Source organism: Salvelinus fontinalis, chromosome 19 (genome assembly GCF_029448725.1).
Source record: "Salvelinus fontinalis isolate EN_2023a chromosome 19, ASM2944872v1, whole genome shotgun sequence".
In the NCBI taxonomy this organism is placed as follows: domain Eukaryota; kingdom Metazoa; phylum Chordata; class Actinopteri; order Salmoniformes; family Salmonidae; genus Salvelinus; species Salvelinus fontinalis.
The window spans coordinates 46378429-46402175 of NC_074683.1; the positions used below are offsets into that span (position 1 = coordinate 46378429).

The 23747-nt window shown below is 44.4% G+C and overlaps 1 protein-coding gene across 2 annotated transcripts in view; it reads right to left on the reverse strand.

Moving 5' to 3' along the window:
* LOC129816844 (immunoglobulin superfamily member 3-like) overlaps nucleotides 1-23747 on the reverse strand; it is a 95945-nt gene that overhangs the window by 32473 nt on the left and 39725 nt on the right. For both annotated transcript variants that reach the window (XM_055871772.1, XM_055871771.1), the window contains exons 3-5: nucleotides 15770-16189; nucleotides 12374-12760; nucleotides 6781-7188 (exon numbers count right to left, since the gene is read on the reverse strand). In XM_055871772.1, coding sequence (XP_055727747.1) covers nucleotides 6781-7188; nucleotides 12374-12760; nucleotides 15770-16189 — 1215 coding nt within the window. The remainder of the gene's footprint in view (nucleotides 1-6780; nucleotides 7189-12373; nucleotides 12761-15769; nucleotides 16190-23747) is intronic.

The window sequence follows — 23747 nt, forward strand, 5'->3', positions numbered from 1 at the left end:
ATAAACGTGGTACCTTCAGGCGTTTGGAAATTGCTCCCAAGGATGAACCAGACTTGTGGAGGTCTGCAATTTTTTTTCTGAGGTCTTGGCTGATTTCTTTTGATTTTCCCATGATGTCAAGCAAAGAGGCACTGAGTTTGAAGGTAGGCCTTGAAATACATCCACAGGTACACCTCCAATTGACTCAAATTATGTCAATTAGCCTATCAGAAGCTTCTAAAGCCATGACATAATTTTCTGGAATTTTCCAAGCTGTTTAAAGGCACAGTCAACTTAGTGCATGTAAACGTCTGACCCATTGGAATTGTGATGCAGTGAATTATAAGTGAAATAATCTGTCTGAAAAATTGTTGGAAAAATTACTTGTGTCATGTACCAACTTGCCAAAAATATAGTTTGTTAACAAGAAATTTGTGGAGTAGTTGAAAATGAGTTTTGATGACTCGAACCTAAGTGTAAACTTCTGACTTCAACTGTGTAGTGCGTATGTTATTGTGTGTGTGTGTGTGTGTGTGTGTGTGTGTGTGTGTGCAAATGTTTGTGTTGCTTCACAGTCCCCACTATTCCATAAAGGTGTTGTTTTAATCTATTTTTTAAATCTAATTTTACTGCTTGCATCAGTTACTTGATATGGAATAGAGTTCCATGTAGTCATGGCTATATGTAGTACTATGTGCCTCCTATAGTCTGTTCTGGACTTGGGGACTGTGAAGAGACCACTTGTGGCATGTCTTGTGGGGTATACATGGGTGTCTGAGCTGTGTGCCAGTAGTTTAGACAGACAGCTCGGTGTATTCAACCTGTCAATACCTCTCATAAATAAAAGTAGTGATGAAGTCAATCTCTCCACTTTCAGCCAGGAGAGATTGACATATTTTTAATATTAGCTCTCTGTGTACATCCAAGGGCCAGCCGTGCTGCCCTGTTCTGAGCCAATTGCAATTTTCCTAAGTCCTTTTTTGTGGCACCTGACCACACGACTGAACAGTAGTCAAGGTGCGACAAAACTAGGGCCTGTAGGACCTGCCTTGCTGATAGTGTTGTTAAGAAGGCAAAGCATCGCTTTATTATAGACAGACTTCTCCCCATCTTAGCTACGACTGCATCAATATGTTTTGACCATGACAGTTTACAATCTAGTTACTCCAAGCTGTTTAGTCATCTTAACTTTCTCAATTTCCACAAGATTTAGTTGAGGTTTAGGGTTTAGTAAGTGTTTTGTTCCAAATACAATGCTTTTAGTTTTAGAAATATTTAGTGCTAACTACCCACTCTGAAACTAACTGTAGCTCTTTGTTGAGTGTTGCCGTCATTTCAGTCGCTGTAGTAGCTGACGTGTATAGTGTTGAGTCATCAGCATACATAGAAACTCTGGCTTTACTCAGTCAGTGGCATGTCGGTAGTAAAAATTTTAAAAAGCAAGGGGCCTAAACAGCTACCCTGGGGAATTCCTGATTCTAACTGGGTTATATTTGATAGGCTTCCATTAAAGAACACCCTCCGTGTTCTGTTAGACAAGTAACTCTTTATCCACATTATAGCAGGGGGTGTAAAGCCATAACACATTGGTTTTTCCAGCAGCAGACTATGATCGATAATGTCAAAAGCTGCACTGAAGTCTAACAAGACAGCCCCCACAATCATGTTATCATCAATTTCTCTCAGCCAATCATCAGTCATTTGTGTAAGTGCTTTGCTTGTTGAGTGTCCTTCCCTATAAGTTTGCTGAAATTCTGTTGTCAATTTGTTTACTTTAAAAAAGCATTGTATCTGGTCAAACACATTTTTCCCCAGAAGTTTACTAAAGGGTTGGTAACAGGCTGATTGGTCGGCTATTTGAGCCAGTAAAGGGGGCTTTACTATTCTTGGGTAGCAGAATGACTTTGCTTCCCTATAGGCCTGAGGGCACACGCTCTCTAGTAGGCTTAAATTGAAGATGTGGCAAATAGGAGTGGCAATATTGTCTGCTATTATCGTCAGTAATTTTCCATCTAGATTGTCAGACCCTAGTGGCTTGTCATTGTTGACAGAATTTTTTTTTTCAACACATCCACACGGACTTTACAGAATTCAAAAGTACAATTCTTGTCTTTCATAATTTGGTCCGATATACTTGGATGTGTAGTGTCAGCGTTTGTTTCTGGCATGTCATCCCTAAGTTTGCTTATCTTGCCAATGAAAAAGTCATTAAAGTAGTTTGCAATATCAGTGGGCTTTGTGATGAATGAGACATCTGATTCAATGAATGAAGGAGCCGAGTTGGCTTTTTTCCCTAAATTTAATTTAAGGGACCCCAAAGCTTTTTACTGTCTTTCTTTATATAATTTATCTTTGTTTCATAGTGTAGTTTATTTTTATTTAGTTTAGTCACATGATTTCTTAACTTGCAGTACGTTTGCCAATCAGTTGGGCTGCCAGACTTAATTGCCATACCTTTTGCCTCATCCCTCTCAACCATACAGTTCCTCATCAATCCAAGGGGATTTAACAGTTTTTACAGTCATTTTCTTAATGGGTACGTGCTTATTAGTAACTGGAATAAGTAGTTTCATAAATGCGTCAAGTGCAGCGGCTGGTTGCTCCTCATTACACACCACAGACCAGCAAATATTCTTTACATCATCAACATATGAATTACTACAAAACTTATTGTATGACCTCTTATATTAGGCCCAACTTTTGGAACTTTGGTTTTCCTAGATTATATTGTGATCACTACATCCTATGGATTTGGATACTGCTGTAAAGCAAATATCTGCAGCATTAGTAAAAATGTGATCATTACATGTTGATGATTTAATTCCTGTGCTGTTTGTAACTACTCTGGTAAATTGACTGACTTGTTGCAGGTTGCAGGCACTGGTTACAGTTTGAATTTTTTCCTGAGTGGGCAGCTTGATAGTCAGTCATAATTTAAACCACCCAGAAAATATACTTCTCTGTTGATAACACATACATTATCAAGCATTTCACACATATTTTCCAAATACTGACTGTTAGCACTTGGTCTATAGCAGCTTCCCACAATATTGGGCTTTAGGTGAGGCAGTTGTTGAATGTATGCTTTAATTAATCAATTATACAATACATTTGACTTAGTTGTTTACCCATCTTACTTCATAACAACATAATAGTAATAATTTATTTGAATGGTAAATCAAGATGTAGCCTAGGCCTATTTACAATACAGGTGAATGCATATTCAATAGGACACACTGCATGCATTGAGTTATTGACCTGGTTTTAGCTGATTTCATTGTGCTACAGATGAAAAACAATCTATTTTCCTTCCATTTGGGACTTATTTTATTGTACGGATCAACAATATTTGTATAGAAGAAAGCAATCTCTTATTTTATAAGTGTCTCTTTAAGCCCCATGATGTCATTCACACACACGGTCAGTTCGAGACTCGAGCAAAGATCATCTTGCTATCTGCTTATGCAGCAGAAGTGGTGATAGAGCCCAGACTCGCAGGGAGTGTAGTGGTTCCTCAGGACAGGCTAGAGCTGGCCACCAGTAAGTGGATCCGGAGCAGGAAATGGTGCTCTCACACTATAAGGAGACATGGGCTGCGCTAATAGACAGACTTGATCCTCTCTCAGTAGACGACGTGAGACGCATTTCATGTTCTAGGATCGAAAAAGTAGTGAAGAGTCGGTATACCATGCAACACTAATAGGGTTAATGGTCACCGGTGGTTGAACGGGGGAGGACTCTCGTGCTGAGATTAGCACCCATTTACCCAGGGTGCACCGGGGCTTAGTTCTAGAGCCCTGTGCCAACGGAGCACAGATCAATTTATCATGACTGCCCGTGCGGCAGTGAATGTATGCATGTCTCATCGAAGTGTGTGTGTGTGTGTGTGTGTGTGTGTGTGTGTGTGTGATAGCAGAGTTCAAAACTAATGGTGATGCAACACCAAAGAAGGCTCCAGGGAGAGATTTGCTCTAAGAGCTGATACTCGACCTGCTTCTTTCTCTAGCCAATCCAAACCTTCCTCATTAAGATAAGTCACCCTGGTCCAGTTAATAGGGCCAACATAGACCTACACTACACCACTTAGAGAGTTGAGAAAGAGGAGGAGGGGAGATTCCCTGGTACAGTACACTTACACTCCACGCAGATATCCCTCCATAACATCTTCCATTCTAGTCTGCGATTCATACTGACATCAACCCATTTCAGTATCTTACTGCCCTCATATACATGTATTTCAGAGAGAGAGAGAGAAGCGGTGAGTGAGTGAGACCTCTTTCTCATTTTTACAAGATCCGATAATTCATGTCTATGAGACTGTGCAGATTTCTCCATTATTCACTTGTCATCTCTCCCTCCTCCCTTGCTCCCTCCCTCCTCTCCTCATCCCTCTCTCCTGGCAGTGAGTTGTCCATTGTGTCCTTCAGGGTGTGTAATCGATGGTTTTATGTCCAGACTGTTGGCTACTGCTGGGCCAGCAGCCACAGTCCATAATTCTACATTAGACAATAACTCTCCTCTCTCGCTCTCCTTCCATCTCTCGTTCAGCCCTTCCCTCCCTCTCTCTGTCTTCTTCCATCCATCTCCATCACTGTCAGCCTCTGATGGGAGAAAAGTTCACACTGATAATTCCTTTCCTATTATATTACCTTAATATGCCCTTTCCTATGTATATGTCGTTGTGAGTCGATTGTAAGTGTATGCCTATCATGTGTATGCATGTTTGCTTATGTATGTGTATCTGTTTGTTAGGTCTAAGAACCTAAGCTTGTCATCATCACAGACCTGCCAACCCAATCACTCCTGGGCGCTCTTCAGCCAATCAGCTACCAGGATCCCCTAATGAACACTTTCACCATGGCAACGCATCACCTCTCTGTCAAACCCCAGAGGACACCATCACTAATCCCCAAGGGCCAGACAGCCAACTTGGAAAAAGACGCATTGTGAAAAAAGGGAATGGAAGAACAGAAGGAGAAACAGATTAAAGGAGAAGAGAGAGAATAGAGGAGAGGATGAACAGAGGAAAAGAGTGCAGGCCTATTTATACCTTGGTTGACTGTCACTGCTCTTCAGAGGAGACTTCAGTAGAGACTGAGGCAAGCAGATGCTACACATCTTGAAGACACAAGGACGCGCGCAGAGGCACAAACACGTGATACAAACACACACAGGGAAACTGACACACATACTAAATACACAGAGACAGGCATACTGTACACACAAATAAAATACAAATGTGTAGGAACAATAACAAAATAAACATCTACATAATCTACATTCAAGTAACTGCCTGAATAATGGAAAGACGAGTAAATGAGGGATACAAAGTATATTGAAAGCCGGTGCTTCCACACAGGTGTGGTTCCTGAGTATATTAAGTCATTAACATCCCATCATGCTTAGGGTGATGTATAAAAATGCCCAGTTGCCCATTATTTTGGATACCATGGCTAGAAAAAGAGATCCCAGTGACTTTGAAAGAGGGGTCTCGAAGTAGCTTAGAGTGTGTGTCTCAGTCACCAGATCTCAACCCAGTTGAACACTTATGAGAGATTCTGGAGCGGTGGCCATCAACAAAACACCAAATGATGGAATATCTCATAGAAAAATGGTGTCACCTCCCTCTAATATAGTTCCAGACACTTGTAGAATCTATGCCAAGGCACATTGAAGCCGTTCTAGCTCATGGTGGCCCAATGCCCTATAAAGGCATTTTATGTTGGAGTCTCCTGTATTTAGTCAGTTACCTGTAATTCATCAGTTTTTGCTAAAACACAACAAATGGCCAATTAAAAAACAGACATATTTTCTCTCCCTCCACAGCACCACAATACTCTGCTGCAGGGACTAATCCCTTCTGTGTGTCTGTGTCTGTGTCTGTGTCTGTGTGTGTGTGTGCGCAACTGTGCACTGAGCCCTTGGTTCCCCCAGCGCCTCAGTCAGTGCACTACTCCACTGCCTCTCTCAGTCAGTCTGTACCAGTGATGTTCAGCTTAACTCACTGACAGAGGAAAGCCTGCCCACTGCTAAACACATTTTCATTTGAATAATTCTAGATAATCTGCGTGTACGCAAGTAGTGCGAGTGTGTCTCAAGTCAAGATTGTGTGTGTTGTGGCCATAATATCATGAAAAAGAAGAACTATATCTGAAGTCAGAATGGTGTGTGTGTGTGTTGTAGTGACACACACCCCTTGGCTCTGCATGAATAAAGCGTGCTTTATTTTCCAGCCTCTCAGTGAGCTATTCATCACAATCTCTTACAACAGGTAGGAAAATGACTGTCCTCTGTGTGCTCTTGACATCCCCCTGCACACGCTTACCAACTTTCTAGGCCCGGAAGGACTGGACGTTTGTTTGTGTGTGTGTATTTGGGTGCTCACTCTAGAGAAAAGCTAAAGAAATGCCAGCGATGACCTTAATGTGTGTGTGTGTGTTCGCCTGTTGCTTAAGCTTACAACTTGCCGTGACAGAGATGACCTTGATGTGTATACTGTATGTGTGTGCGAGCTGACAAGGTAAAAATCGGTCGTTCTGCCCCGGAGCACGGCATTTAACCCACTGCTCCCCGGGCGCCGATGGTGTGTATGTCGATTAAGACAGCCCCCCGCACCTCTCTGATTCAGAGGGGTTGGGTTAAATGCAGAAGACACATTTCAGTTGTACAACTAACTAGGTATCCCCTTTCCCTTTATATACTCTGTGTGTGTGTAAGGGTTCCGTGTGTGAGTGTGATATATAGATATCTTCCTGATCTATATGTCTTCCTGAGTCATGAGTCCCTGCTACACACACTCACCCACGGTCTTAACAGTGATGGTCTTGGTGGCTGATTTCTCTCCTATTATCTCCCAGCTCTGCTCTGGCTCAGTCCCGGCTTCCACCCACTCTGTGGCCGTGCACCGGTACAGCCCCTCGTCCCCAGGCAGGGCGTTGTATAGGGACAGGGTATAGATGTCCTCCCGTACCCTCTCTACCCGGATCTCCCCGTAGCTGGAACGCTCACGGTACCCAGGGCCTGGTCGGACGGTCCCGTCGCGGTCTACGGAGACCAGGTCCTGGGGAGAGGTGGAGCCCTGCTTCTCACTCCACTGCCAGGCCACAGAGAGAGGCCCCGTGGTGGAGTGGATGGAACAGGTCAGCTGGACCACGTCCCCCTCCTGGACCTCTGACGAGTTACTGGACAAAGACACTGTGACGTTACTCTCTGGTGGAGAGAGGAGAGGAGTGGGGAGAGAGAATTCAGAGAGGGAGGGTTGAGGTAGAAGGAGTGACAGAACATATACAAAATAAGTCAAAATGGACCAAAACCTCTCCAATGACATTTTGACAGGGATTTACATTTAAATAATTATACACTAGAACCAGGCTTCACATGTAAAACAATTCAAAGGACAAAAAGAACCACGGGCAGTATCGTGTCTACCAGTGACTGGAGTATACTACTGACTAGCCTATGCATGTACTGTATTTATGTCACAGCAGCCTGTATCTGTGGAGATGATCACTCGACTCTGAACTTGGGGCAGCTGAGAAAAAGAGAGAGAGAGGAACTGTCAGACACACACACAGACCCCAGTGGACTGATGCGTTGTCGTTAGCCGATCCCACTTCTGACACCTAATGTAATGCAGCTGATAGCCCGGTCCACCCAGGGCTTGGGGGCCGGGCCTGAGATACACGACCCAGCGTCTGAGGGATTCCTCCTCAGAAGAAAGTGCAGAAGGATAAAAGTCTTTAGCTGCCCGTCCCGTGCTTTAAAACAGACCATCTCTCTCTTTCTCGCATCACTTCAGCGCCTTTCACACACTGCAGAGCCTGGCAGAGCGCTGCCCGGCCCCAACACCCCCTTCAACCCTCGGGTGATCTGAGTCTACAGGGAGGGCTTCTTTCCTGCTCTCTTTCTCATTCCCTCCATCTGGTTTTCTTTGCCGTCAGAGTATGAGGGGTTGACTGGGTGCTAACCACCCCTCCTACCAAGCCCCAGCCCTGGGAGAATACAGAATGAAGCAGCATTTCCACACTTACATGAACAAATGGAAGGCCTCCATCCCTTTTTCTTCTTCTCTCTCTTTTAATTTCACCACAGCTTTTCCCCATGTTAAATACATTATACATCGTCTCTGTCTCTCGGCTCTTAGTGTCAATGTGGATTTGTATGAATATCACAGATGGTTAGGCAGGCAGAGGGCAGCTTCTCTCCTCTTCAAACCCGCCTGTTTTTGTCTTTCTCCTCTTTCAGTTCTCTCCCCGTCTCCCAATTGTTCCTTCTCTCCCACCATCTCCCTTTCTGTTCATGGGTCTCTCTCTCTCTCCTCTGTGTGTTTCTATCCCTCTTTCTCTTTACTCCACTCTCTCTCTCTCTGTCCCTTCCTTTTCTGTGTGTCTCTCTCGCTCTCTCTCTACTACCCGTCTCTCACTCCCTCTTTCCCTTTTCTCTGTGTGTTGTAATTCATAGCAGTGCGTTTACCCCTCTTCCCTGCCCAAGGTATTGTCATTCATCAGGACTGATTTGTCAGCACTGTTTACACCTCTTTCTTCCCATCCTCCTGCTCTCAACCCTCTCTAACCCATACTACCCCATCACCGCTGTTAATGGGTCCAGAAACAAGGGATGGTAACTAGAGGCGGGTGAGTTGGGGGGGTCAACCTGACCCCATACCCCTCAACCCACTCTCCATTAAGACCTCCCTCCCTGCTGTAACCATGGTTATTAAACATACAATGCTTTTATAGAACATTAAATCTATTTGTTAGGGAAACAAAAGGTCCCATTAGGGAGAATCCCTGGGGATTACTGGGGCCATGTAGGGGCCAGGGGGGCTTTGTTTTGGGACAGTTTGGGCGGGAGTGGAGTGAAGTGGGGGGTGCTTGGGTAAGGTCAGGATGGTTGGGTGCAGGTGGTGGATGATGGCATATTTAGGGTGAGTTGGGGTGGGTTGTTATTGTGTTTTTATGCTGGGAACAGCAGGCTTTAGCATTCAACACCAGCCCTTAGAAAGAGAGAGTGAGGGATAGAGAGGCTACAGAGCTGCAGACTGGGGGGGGGGGGGGGGGGGGCACTGAACTACTAGACAGAGAGGATACATCAGGATAGAAAGAGAGAGGATGAGAACATTGGGCACTGGAGGTTTTGGGAGGGTTGTATTAGCTAGATTAGGCTTCATATCGCATCCCGGTGTTCCAGCACGCCCCTAGCGGCCAACACTCTGAAAGCCCAGCTGAGTCACTCAGCTCCAGCAGAACACATTAATTTAGCCCAAGGATCCATTAGTGGGCCCTGGAGAGCTAGGGCCCATTCCTTCCTCTCTCCTTCTTCACACTCTCATTTCACGGCTGTTAGCTCAGCCTCCTGCATCCTCCTCTCCAGCTCTCTCCATTATCCAACCTAGCAGCTCACTCGCAGCTCTGAGCTAAGGGAATGAGAAGGACCATAATACTGCATTACCAATATTTAGCGATCCACTCAGACAGAAAATGAGCGATGGGGGAAAAGTCGATACAGTTCCATATCACAATATTATTTTGAACAATATTAAATTGATACTTTGACTCCAAGTACGAATAATATTTGAATTGCTAGGTACTGTTAGCTACCGCTAGTCATCTGTACCTGCACCCAAACTCCAGTATTTGTCCCTATTGCCTTGAAACACTTGAGACATGGATTGTGTATGTATGCCATTCAGAGGGTAAATGGGCAAGACAAAATGTAAGTACCTTTGAACGGGGTATGGTAGTACAGTTGAAGTCGGAAATTTACATAGACTTAGGTTGGAGTCATTAAAACTAATTTTTCAACCACTCCACAAAGTTCTTGTTAAGAAACTATAGTTTTGGCAAGTCGGTTAGGACATCTACTTCGTGCATTGTTCACAGATTATTTCACTTATAATGCACTATCACAATTCCAGTGGGTCAGAAGTTTACATACACTAAGTTGACTGTGCCTTTAAACAGCTTGGAAAATTCCAGAAAATTATGTCATGGCTTTAGAAGCTTCTGATAGGCTAATTTACATCGTTTGAGTCAATTGGATGTGTACCTGTGGATGTATTTCAAGGCCTACCCTCAAACTCAGTGTCTCTTTGCTTGACATCATGGGAAAATCAAAAGAAAACAGCCAAGACCTCAGAGAAAATTGTAGACCTCCACAAGTCTGGTTTATCCTTGGGAGCAATTTCCAAACGCCTGAAGGTACCATGTTTATCTGTACAAACAATAGTACGCAAGTATAAACACCATGGGACCACACAGCCGTCATACCGTTCAGGAAGGAGACTAGTTCTGTCTCCTAGAGATGAACGTACAAAAAGTGCTATCAATCCCAGAACAACAGCAAAGGACCGTGTGAAGATGCTGGAGGAAACAGGTACAAAAGGATCTATATCCACAGTTAAACGAGTCCTATATCGACATAACCTGAAAGGCCGCTCAACAAGGAAGAAGACACCATCCCAACCATGAAGCACGGGGGTGGCAGCATCATGTTGTGGGGGTGCTTTGCTGCAGGAGGGACTGGTGCACTTCACAAAATAGATGACATCATGAGGCAGGAAAATTATGTGGATATATTGAAGCAACATCAAGACATCAGGAATCATCAGGAAGTTAAAGCTTGGTTCCAAATGGGTCTTCCAAATGGACAATGACACCAAGCATACTTCCAAAGTTGTGGCAAAATGGCTTAAGGACAACAAAGTCAAGATATTTGGGTGGCCATCACAAAGCCCTGACCTCAATCCTATAGAAAATGTGTGTGCGGAACTGAAAAAGCGTGTGTGAGCAAAGAGGCCTACAAACCTGACCTAGTTACACCAGCTCTGTCAGGAGTAATGGGCCAAAATTCACCCAACTTACTGTGGGAAGCTTGTGGAAGGCTACCCGAAACATTTTGACCCAAGTTAAACAACTTAAAGACAATGCTCCCAAATACTAATTGAGTGTATAAACTTCTGACCCACTGGGAATGTGATGAAAGAAATAAAAGCTGAAATAAATCTCTCTACTATTATTCTGACATTTCACATTCCCAGTGGGGCATTTCACATTAAAATAAAGTGGTGATCATAATTGACCTAAGACAGGGAATTTTTACTACGATTAAATGTCAGGAATTGTGAAAAACTAAGTTTAAATGTATTTGCATAAGGTGTATGTAAACTTCCGACTTCAACTGTAGGTGCCAGGTACACCAGTTTGTGCCAAGAATTGTAACGCTGCTGGGAGGACATCCAGCCAACTTGACACAACTGTTGGAAGCATTGTAGTCAACATGGGCCAGCATCCCTGTGGAACACTTTCGACACCTTGTAGAGTCCATGCCACGACGAATTGAGGCTGTTCTGAGGACAAAAAGGGGAGGGGGGGGGGCACTCAATATTAGGAAGGTGTTCCTAATGTTTTGTGTACTCAGTGTATAGTGAGCCATATGTTTGGAACACAAAATCGCAATAAAATCCCAGTATCGAATCGCGAGAATCACAATACATATCGTATCGGCACCCAAGTATCATGATAATATCATATTGTGAGGTCCCAGGCAATTCTCAGCCCTATAGAAAATAATGGTGTAATAAAAAGCGCTTTATTCTCAGTGAGACTCACAGTCCACAATAGAGGCTCTATTGTTCTCTGGAATAGAGGTATCTGACCTCCGCTCTGGGAGAATGCATATTGTATATCATTAGAAAAGCATACTACTATCAAAGTGTCAATCAGATGTTGTTTAACTCAGTGGTTCCCAAACTGAGGGACGCGCCTCCCGTGGGGTACGCGAGGGGTCGGCAGTGGGGTGAAGAGGCGCGGGGGCCCCAATTCTTTAAACTTATTCTTGAAAGTTGTTATAATATAATGCAAGGTGCAATTTAGAAATTGGGTAGTGCATCATCAGTTCCTCTTGTCATATTAGTCATTACATACCTTAAAGAGCTATTTATAACCGGTCAGAAATGTCCAGATCAACTTGCCCATGTATGCTAACATTTTTTTTGCCCATAGATAATGTTGTAATTTTTTGGGCAATCAAATATCACATGAATACACATTAGATATGGCAAAATGTATAGAATTTCAAGAAAATTTGCTTTAAAACTGCTAAATGTTCTTTGTACCCTATGACAAAATGTGTAGAATTGCAGGAAATAATCTTTAAACCTGCTAAATGTTCTCTCCACTAACAAGAGGGGAATGAACAGTTTGTGTCATGAACAGTGCTTGTGCCCATAGAAATAGATGTGGTGTGCGCAGGGAGGGGCGCAGGATGTTCCCCAGTGCTGGAAGGGGGGCCCTCAAGTGAAAAAGTTTGGGAACCCTTGGTTTACCTGACCAAGAGGCCAATGAGAGGCCTTTTACTACCAAAGGGGCCAATAGCATGCCGTGTTGATACTCACTGATGGGCTGCACAGTGATCTGGACGTTGCGTGACCTCTTGCTCCGGTCTATAAAGTCCCCAGTGGGTGTCTTCTCCCTCTCCGTGACTCTACAGATGTATTTCCCAGCATCCTCTGGTCGGAGGCGCTGCAACTTTAGCAGGTGCACGGCGGGGCTCTCCTTACGCACGGTCATGTGACCGGCGGCCTCGCGCGCCACATAGTCGGGTCCCAGGACGGGCACAGCGCTGGGCCCTATCACGGCAACCGACGAGCTGCTGAACACCCACGACACCGAGAAGAAGCGCTCGGGCACGCTCTGGGCATCGATGGTGCAGCGCAGCTCCAGCGGCTCGCCCGCCGTGAAGGACCGCCGCTCCGTGCTCACCTGGATAGAGAAGTCCCGATCTGGGGGAGAGAGAGATAAAATTAGTTAAAAAGCAGTTTAGCTCCTCCTGTCTCCAGATAGCACATGTCAACACATCTTCACACTCCAGTCCTTAATGAAAAGAGATGGATGTTAATTTCTACCAGGATGCTGAAGTCCCGATCTGGGGGTATGGAAGGAGAGGGGGAAGGAAAGGGGAGAGGGATAAGATAAATTGTCATCCACTATTTTAACATTTAGCATCAGTATGGTTTCAGCTGCCAGTTTCTCCCAAAGACAGAGAGAGGGAAGGAGTCATCAACTCTGATTTAGCTGTTGCATATCACATGTTCCCTTATCCTCATATAACGCATGAGAGCATGACTAGCTGCTCGGGATAGAGACCTTCTTTAAATACCAGCATATGAAATAAAAATGCATCACACCAACACATCCTATTCTTTAATGTCTGCTGCCTGTTACACTGGGTGCAGAGAGAGCGAGAGAAAGAGGAGACGAAAGAAAGGGAGAAAGAGAAAGAGGGGGGGGGGGGTCACAAGGGGTCAGCTATGCCCACAGTGAAGCACAGCTCCTACAGTCTCCTCCTCTCCTCTCTCATCCTCCTCTCCCCTTGGTTTCACCTCCAACACAGAAACACAGCAAATTAAGATTCTCTACAGCAGACGAAAAAAGCCTGGCCACTCCGCTCGTCTCCTTCGCTCTTCCTGACAGAAGAGAGAGGAGAGGAGGCCGAGCAAACATGATCAGTGTAGCCGTCTCTGCATACACCTCTGACTGGGCTCCCAATTATAGCTGAACTCCGCACACGGCGGCACCAGCGGTTTATTTACAGTATTCATTTCAACATGACGAGCGGCGGTATGCTCTGTGCATCTCATTCCCGCTCTGCTCTCAGAGGAGGTGCTAGCCCCTGGCTGTAATTATAAAGACTTTAAACAGACTTCCTGAGAAAACACAGTCGTGGAAAAGTTCAAAGCCTGCCATTTGAAGAGGGGAGGGGGGTGACTGTTTACACGTACACACACACAGTGAACTTTCATGCTGAGCGCTTGTCTCTAAAATAACAATGAGCCTAATAGCTAACAGTCTGGCACTGCCTGGACAGATACAAGCAGACTCACACACAAACACACACAGGTCATCACTAACAGAGTGGAACGCAGATGCCAAAACAAAGGCCAGTGACGATCATTGACCAATGAAGCGGCAGGATATTGCATTGTGACATCAGATCTGTATTCCTGGCTGGATCTAAACTCATGGAGCTGTGACCTGCTTTACAAGGACAACTTAGAGTTCAGCAACAAACATGGCCATGGGAAACTGGGTCGTATTCACTAGGCACCAAACTGAAGCAAACAAATGAAAATGGGGAGGTACCATCTCAACTTGTCCGATAAGAAATGCTTTTTTACGTTTTCCATTGCACAATGTTTTGAAACTTTTTGCTATGATGTGTCTTCATGAATACTACCATGAACTGGGCCTGGGCAATACTGAGAGGTGAGAGACACGGAGGAAGGGAGGAGCTAAAAGTGGAGACATGCACCTGTCAACAGTTTGTAATAAATTAAACGTGAAAAGAAACAGGCCAATCAGATGCAGCGAGAGAGTAGGAAGTTAGAAAACAAGAGAGTTGGGAAAAGATAAAAGGGGGCAAGGGAGAGATGTGGGATGAAACGTTAAAGGGAGAAACAGACAGGGTCTGAAAACAGAAAGAACAAGAAAGCTAAAGTGAAAAAAACATAAAAAAGAGAGAGGTTTAAAGATGTGTAGAGGGAGAGATGTAACGAGAAAGGGAGAGAACGATAAAGTGAGGGAGAGAGAGAGATGGAAAGAGAAGAGGTCCATTAGGATTCTGTTCTTGTCTAGCGTCTCTCCTCTGTCTGTGGGTGATTAGCCAGTGATGGGGCTGTCTTAGGGTCCTCTCTCTCTCCCTCCCTTCAATACACACAGCCTAATGAAAGAGACTCCAACAAACACACAGGTGTATACACACACATAATCAGTAGACACATACACGCCCTGCTCTACTCCCTTTGTCAGACTACAACACTCCCATCCATTTTAGATTATAAAAGAGAGAGAGAAGAGAGAGAAGAGATGCAGAGCTCTATGTGCCTCTCTTGGCTAACGTATTGCTCTTCTGAGAGACAGAGTCTTCCTATCGAACATCCTCTGATCACGATCTGGGCGCAATTAACAACCAATGAAGAATTCCACCATCATTCTGCAAAATAATGTATCGAAATGTTTTGCACCATTTATCTACTGGAATGGTGTTCCTGGATCTGGAGAAAGACAGTATTGTACTGTACAGTATGTAACGTGTGTGTTTTTTTTTTTTTTTACTATCCTGAACAACTAGAAGTCCTCACAAGGATAGTAGTGTGTGTGTAGCTCAGACTCTGTTCTTGTGCCCTGTCTGCTGGGTTAGAGGTCGACAGCTAATTTTAAGATCATTATCATAAGAAGCATACTATCTCCTTGGTCTCGCTCTCTTGCCTGTTCCGCTCCACCCTCCTATCTCTGGGGGGAATTTCCCCAGAGTAACTGTGGATTGCTGAGAGATTTAACTCTCGTCACAAACAGAGCAGTGTGTCTCATATACAGTAGACTAGCCCAGACACAAAGGGAGTTTCACTGTAGGAGACACAGAGGGAACAGTGAGGAATAGAAATTACATTTCGTCTCTGACTTCAAGGTCACAGGAAGCCCAATGAGATGACGTACTACTATCACGTCAGCATGAAACACTCCATTATTGTCAGGGTGTGTGTACTTCCTGCTTCTTGACCCTGTGCAATCTCTGACCCTTGTAACAGTCCAGCTTTGTGTTTCCTGTATGCCAGTCAACACATGCACGAATACACTGATAAGGGCAGTCCATAGAGGTTTGGTAAGCTCTCCTTAGTGCTCTAATGAGCTTAGTAAGAGATACTGATCAGCCCTCGGAGAGTGTGTATGACGAGTCACAACCTTACACACACACACAAACAATCTTGCCACTCCCATCGCCCCCTACTCACCAGTGGGTTGTATACGTAGCTGGGTCTTGTCGGCCTGCTTGCGGGTCATAGCAAACCAGCTGCGATCGGGGTCCTGGATCCACTCTGCAGCCTGGCAGTAGAGCAGGCCCTGGTCAGCAGGCTGCAGCCGGTGGATGGTCAGCCTGTAGGATGTAGCGCTGGTCTTATCCAACCTCAGGTCCCCTGAGGTCATCCTCTGTTTGTACGGCCCGCCGGCCCGGAGGACAAAGTCCCGGGACAGGGTGAGGATCTCCAGGGGTGGGGCGACAGCGTCTTCCGGGGAGCGCAGGTACCAACCCACAGACAGGTGTGTGTGCTGCTCCGTCACCCGGGAAACCTCACAGCTGAGCTGGAGCGTGTCTCCCTCCACCTGGGAGAGGGTCTGTGGCGGCGCGGTGATGGTGAGGGAGTCGGGGATGACTGCAGGAGGAGAGGAGAGAAAGAAGAAGAGAAAAGATGTGTCACATCAGTGGTTCAGTGTTTTCTTAGCACATGGATCAAAGTTGTTCCCACATATACTATATTTACACATGTAAACTTTAAGTGGCTTTAGTGGCATTTGTGGCACAAAGTGGCATTTGCTATAGGACAGTGTTGTTATACTTCTGTTACATCAGCCCTATGCGTTGACACCTTCTCCTGCATATACCATAACCCTCTCAAACATACAGTACCTCTCCCTCCCCCCATAGACCTCACACACAAGTTGTTCACTCCCTTACCATCGGGCAGACGGTATCGGCATGAGGTCTGATACCAACAGGCTCAGAGACAGTTTCTATCTACAAGCTATCAGACTGCTGAACACTTGCTCAGACTCTTTACACTTTAGCTCACTCACACACACACACACACACACACACACACACACACACACACACACACACACACACACACACACACACACACCTCTTATTATTATTGCTAAATATTGCACAATTAAAAAAAACACTTGCCCCCCCCAATTCCCCCTTCCCCAAAACACGTGTAAATATCGCACTATAAATTGTGCCTTTCTGTATTATAATTATGCTATAACTGTCAAAGACTCCAGCCATCCTAGTCCATGGACTGTTCTCTCTGCTCCTGTACGGCAAGCGGTACCGGAGCGCCAAGTCTAGGTCCAAGAGGCTTCTAAACAGCTTTTAACCCTAAGCCATAAGACTCCTGAACAGTTAATCAAAAAGTTACCCAGACTCCTCTTTTACACTGCTGCTACTCTGTCTATGCATAGTCACTTTACCTATACCTACATATTACCTCAATTATATCAACTAACCGGTGCCCCCACACATTGACTCTGCATCGGTACCCCCTGTAAATAGCCTCGCTATTGTTATTTTACTGCTGATGTTTAATTATGTTACTTTTATTTTAAATGTTTTACTTATCAATTTTTTTTTACTTAACACTGATTTTTTAAAACTGCATTGTTGGTTAAGGGCTTGTAAGTAAGCATTTCACTGTAAGGTCTACTACATCTGTTGTATTCGGCGCATGTGACAAATAGAATAAATCAAATCAAATATTTTACCTTACTGAGCTATTTCCTTTATGTTCATATTCTTATATTTCTTATTGTTGTTGCATTGTTGGATGGTGTATACAATGTGTATCCTGTACATACGACTAATAAAACTTGAAACTTGTAACTCCACACACACACACACACACACACACACACACACACACACACACACACACACACACACACACACACACACACACACACACACACACACAGAGAGAGAGTGTTCAACAAGCCAGGGCACGTTCTCCTGACTGACAGCCATAACCCTGTGAAGCCTCAGACGGAGGTCTACCAGATCACACACTCTAGATATACAGACAATGTATTTGGAATGAGAACACATTTCAGCATCAGCTAGCATCTATAACTGACAACAGAGAGAGTCAAACCCGGCTGGTTAAGAACAGAGAGAAAGAGAGGAAAGGCGTGAGAAAAGAAGAGTGACATGACAGGTTTGAGAGGGAGGAGTGGTAAAACACTCTATACATCTCCAGAAATAAACCCTGGTTACTCTGTCTGGAGACAGGGATCGGCAGGCGGCAGGATTATTATGGGATGGAAGACTAAATGTCCCAGCAGCAGTCAGAGGGTGTGTGTGTGAAGATACATCCTGTCTAAATGTCTGTCAGTTGGATTCATATCCTGTTTGGGTCCTATTATCTCAGTAGGAAATGGCTCATCTAACCGGTCAGGGGCTTGATGTGATTAACATCTAATGATTGACACACACACACTCTGCCCTAGTAAGTATAAAGACATTGTGTCCTATACAATGTGCAGCAGCAGTCATCATTTTAGCTGACCTAGACAAATGAATGGGGAATGGAAAAATGCAGGGACAGAGTAGGCTTTCCAGTAATACAGTGCAGTATTGTCAAGCCCTGGTTAAGACGCTTGGCTCTTCAAGGGCTTTGTCAACATATACACTGCTCAAAAAAATAAAGGGAACACTTAAACAACACAATGTAACTCCAAGTCAATCACACTTCTGTGAAATCAAACTGTCCACTTAGGAAGCAACACTGATTGACAATAAATGTCACATGCTGTTGTGCAAATGGAATAGACAAAAGGTAGAAATTATAGGCAATTAGTAAGACACCCCCAAAAAAGGAATGGTTCTGCAGGTGGTGACCACACACCACTTCTCAGTTCCTATGCTTCCTGGCTGATGTTTTGGTCACTTGAATGCTGGCGCTGCTTTCACTCTAGTGGTAGCATGAGACGGAGTCTACAACCCACACAAGTGGCTCAGGTAGTGCAGTTCATCCAGGATGGCACATCAATGCGAGCTGTGGCAAAAAGGTTTGTTGTGTCTGTCAGCGTAGTGTCCAGAACATGGAGGCGCTACCAGGAGACAGGCCAGTACATCAGGAGACATGGAGGAGGCCGTAGGAGGGCAACAACCCAGCAGCAGGACCGCTACCTCCGCCTTTGTGCAAGGAGGTACACTGCCAGAGCCCTGCAAAATGACCTCCAGCAGGCCACAAATGTGCATGTGTCAGCATATGGTCTCACAAGGGGTCTGAGGATCTCATCTCGGTACCTAATGGCAGTCAGGCTACCTCTGGCGAGCACATGGAGGGTTGTGCGGCCCCACAAAGAAATGCCACCCCACACCATGACTGACCCACCGCCAAACCGGTCATGCTGGAGGATGTTGCAGGCAGCAGAACGTTCTCCACGGCGTCTCCAGACTCTGTCATGTCTGTCACATATGCTCAGTGTGAACCTGCTTTCATCTGTGAAGAGCACAGGGCGCCAGTGGCGAATTTGCCAATCTTGGTGTTCTCTGGCAAATGCCAAACGTCCTGCACGGTGTTGGGCTGTAAGCACAACCCCCACCTGTGGACGTCGGGCCCTCATACCACCCTCATGGAGTCTGTTTCTGACCGTTTGAGCAGACACATGCACATTTGTGGCCTGCTGGAGGTCATTTTGCAAGGCTCTGGCAGTGCTCCTCCTGCTCAAAGGCGGAGGTAGCGGTCCTGCTGCTGGGTTGTTGCCCTCCTACGGCCTCCTCCACGTCTCCTGATGTAATGGCCTGTCTCCTGGTAGCGCCTCCATGCTCTGGACACTACGCTGACAGACACAGCAAACCTTTTTGCCACAGCTCACATTGATGTGCCATCCTGGATGAGCTGCACTACCTGAGCCACTTGTGTGGGTTGTAGACTCCGTCTCATGCTACCACTAGAGTGAAAGCAGCGCCAGCATTCAAAAGTGACCAAAACATCAGCCAGGAAGCATAGGAACTGAGAAGTGGTGTGTGGTCACCACCTGCAGAACCATTCCTTTTTTGGGGGTGTCTTACTAATTGCCTATAATTTCCACCTTTTGTCTATTCCATTTGCACAGCAGCATGTGAAATTTATTGTCAATCAGTGTTGCTTTCTAAGTGGACAGTTTGATTTCACAGAAGTGTGATTGACTTGGAGTTACATTGTGTTGTTTAAGTGTTCCCTTTATTTTTTTGAGCAGTGTATGATATTGGAGTGCATTGTGCAGCATGGTATTGCAAAGCAATTGAAACATATAAGCATTGATATTGTGGAGATGGGCATGGGCTGGTTTCAAGCCTGGTGGTATCCATCTATCCCGAAGCTTTCCTGGTATGAATGAGCACATATGCTAACAGCTTGCTTGTCTGTCTTGTTGTCTGTGTCTAGAGCTGGGATGATGAACCTAAAATGATTAACACCAACAATACCAATCACTTATCACAGGCATTTTCGGAAAGTTCGGAAAGAATTCAGACCCCTTGACTTTTTCCACATTTTGTTACGTTACAACCTTATTCTAAAATTGATTAAATCGTTTTCCCCCTTATCAATTTACAAACTAAACCGCATAATGACAAAGCAAAAACAGTTTAGAAATGTTTGAAAATGTTTAAAAAAAGAAATAAAAAAAGAAGAAAAATTATATTTACATAAGTATTCAGACCATTTACTCAGTACTTTGTTGAAGGCCCTTTGGTAGAGATTACAACCTCAAGTATTTTGGGGTGTGACGCTACAAGCTTGGCACATTTCACTTATAATTCACTGTAATCACAATTCCAGTGGGTCAAAAGTTTACATACATTAAGGCGACTGTGCTTGGAAAATTCCAGAAAATTAACGTCATGGCTTTAAGAAGCTTCTGTTAGGCTAATTGACATCATATGAGTCAATTGGAGGTGTGAGTTTGAAGGCCTACCATCAAACTCAGTGCCTCTTTGCTTGACGTCATGGAAAAATCTAAAGAAATCAGTGAAGACCTGATTGTAGATCAACGAAGACCTGATGTAGACCTCCACAAGTCTGGATCATCCTTGGGAGCAAATTCCAAATACCTGAAGGTACCACGCTCATCTGTACAAACAATAGTACGCAAGTACAAACACCATGGGACCACGCAGCAGTCATACCGCTCAGGAAGGAGACGCATTCTGTCTCCTAGAGATGAACGTACTTTGGTGCGACAAGTGCAAATCAAATCACAGAACAGCAGCAAAGGACCTTGTGAAGATGCTGGAGGAAACAGGTAGAAAAGTATCTATATCCACAGTAAAACGAGTCCTGAATCGACATAACCTGAAAGGCCGCTCAGCAAGGAAGAAAACACTGCTCCAAAACCGACAAAAAAGCCAGACTTCGGTTTGCAACTGCACATGGGGACAAAGATCGTACTTTTTGGAGAAATGTTCTCTGGTCTGATGAAACAAAAATATAACTGTTTGGCCATGATGACCATTGTTATGTTCGGAGGAGAAAAAGGGACGCTTGCAAGCTGAAGAACACCATCCCAACCGTGAAGCACGGGGGTGGCAGCATCATGTTTTGGGGGTGCTTTGCTGCAGGAGGGACTGGTGCACTTCACAAAATATATGGCATTATGAGAAAGTCAAATTATGTGGATATATTGAAGCAACATCAAGACAGTCAAGATGTTAAAGCTTGGTCGCAAATGGGTCTTCCAAATGGACAATGACACCAAGCATACTTCCAAAGTTGTGGCAAAATGGCTTAAGGACAACAAAGTCAAGGTATTGGAGTGGCCATCACAATGCCCTGATCTCAATACCATAGAAAAGTTGTGGGCATTACTGAAAAAGTGTGTGCGAGCAAGGAGGCCCAAAAACCTGACTCAGTTACACCAGCTCTGTCAGGAGGAATGAGCAAAAATTCACCCAACTTATTGTGGGAAGCTTGTGGAAGGCTACCTGAAACGTTTGACCCAAGTTAAACAATTTAAAACACAATGCTACCAAATACTAATTGAGTGTATGTAAAATTCTGACCCACTGAGAATGTGATGAAAGAAATAAAAGCTGAAATAAATAATTCTCTACTATTCTTCTGACATTTCACGTTCTTAAAATAAAGTGGTGATCCTAACTGACCTAAGACAGGGAATTTTTACTCGGATTAAATGTCAGGAATTGTGAAATACTGAGTTGAAATGTGTTTGGCTAAGGTGTATGTAAACTTCCGACTTCGACTCTATGTGCCTTTTACTGAGGAGTGGCTTCCGTCTGGCCACCGTACTATAAAGGCCTTATTAGTGGAGTGCTGCAGAGATGGTTGTCCTTCTGTAAGGTTCTCCCATCTCCACAGAAGAACTCTGGAGCTCTGTCAGAGTGACCATCGGGTTCTTGGTCACCTCCCTGACCAAAGCCCTTCTCCCTCGATTGCTCATTTTGGCCGGGTGGCCAGTTCTAGGAAGAGTCTGGGTGGTTCCAAACTTCTTCCATTTAAGAATGATGACCACTGTTCTTGGGGACCCTCAATGCTGCACACATGTTTTAGTACCCCAGATCTGTACCTCGACACAATCCTGTCTGAGTTATACGGACAATTCCTTCAACCTCATGGCTTGGTTTTTGCTCTGACATGCACTGTCAACTGGGGGACCTTATATAGACAGGTGTGTGCCTTTCAAAATCATGTCCAATCAATTGAATTTACCACAGGTGGACTCCAAGTTGTAGAAACATCTCAAGGATGATCAATGGTAACAGGATGCACCGGAGCTCAATTTTGAGTCTCATAGCAAAAAAGGTCTGAATACCTTTGTAAATAAGGTATTTATATTTTTATATTTTTATAAAACGTGCAAACATTTCCAAAAACCTGTTTTCCCTTTGTCATTATGGGATATTGTGTGAAGATGGATTTATATCAGAGATCAGTATCTCTTACTAAATGTATATCAATCTTAGAATAAAGTTGTAGATGTGGAATGTGGAAAAAGTCAAGGCGTCTGAATACTTTCCGAATGCACTGTATATCGTTCATTACAATATGTAGCCTACACTACAGAAATGCGAGTGATTGTTAATGGGACAAATGATGGCTACAACCATCAAACCAGTAGTAGTAGTTTAAAGGATAATACAATTAAAAAAACTTCTGTGGTGTACATTAATTTTATAAACTTATCGTTCCATTTTTCATTATCGCCTTAATTCAGGCGATTTATTGCAATATGGATTTTTGTCCATATCGTCCAGCTCTCTCTCTGTGTGTGTGTGTGTGTGTGTGTGTGTGTGTGTGTGTGTGTGTGTGTGTGTGTGTGTGTGTGTGTGTGTGTGTGTGTGTGTGTGTGTGTGTGTGTGTGCCAGCACACTTGAGCAGGGGACAGATTCTGAGAGATGGAGCAGGAATAAAAGAGAGACAGACACCACGACAGAGCGATCAGAGAGATTGAATAAGAGGGGAGGATCTGGTTACTGCAGTTTATCACTGGGGAGAATAACATAACATGAAAGGAGAGGGATGAAAATGACAGGGAATAATTACATTTGTCCTTCATTCCCATTGCAATAGTGCTCATGTACGCTCCGGAAATGGAAAATGTAGCATGTCAGTATACAGATTTGGGTTGTACTGAGCTGAAATGACTTTGAATTCACTGAAATAGTTTGGAGTTGATCTGAGTTGAATGAGTTACAGGCAATCCCTGTCACTAAGGGTAAAAGTCGCTTGAAGCGTCTACATGGTTTTCTCAGTGTCAATACCAAATATATTTTACTTAGCGACGAGTACAACTGTACTATCAATCGATTGCCAACAAGTAGCAGGTCAACCACGGTAGCACTCCTAGCCAATGTGTTCTGCCTTTGATCCATATGGATGGAGAATAAATGTGTTTGTGTCTTATAAAATTCTCCGTTGGCACTGGAGTAAGCCAACTGGCACATGGTGCTGTTCCTTGATAGGGTAGCTTGAATGTTCCATGAGAGGGCTGAATGAGAGAGGCTCTGTATGGAAGTCTCCTGATGCTGCCTGTGATACATAGGGCATTTCAGATGTCTAAAGGCTACTTAGGGAGAGAATGTTCGTTGGCGTGACAGAGGCCTTATTTGGTGTGTGAAAAGCATAGCAGAGAGCAGCTCTCACACAGAGACCACACTATACCACCCCGATGAACAGGAGAGAGGGAAAGATTTACAACATGATA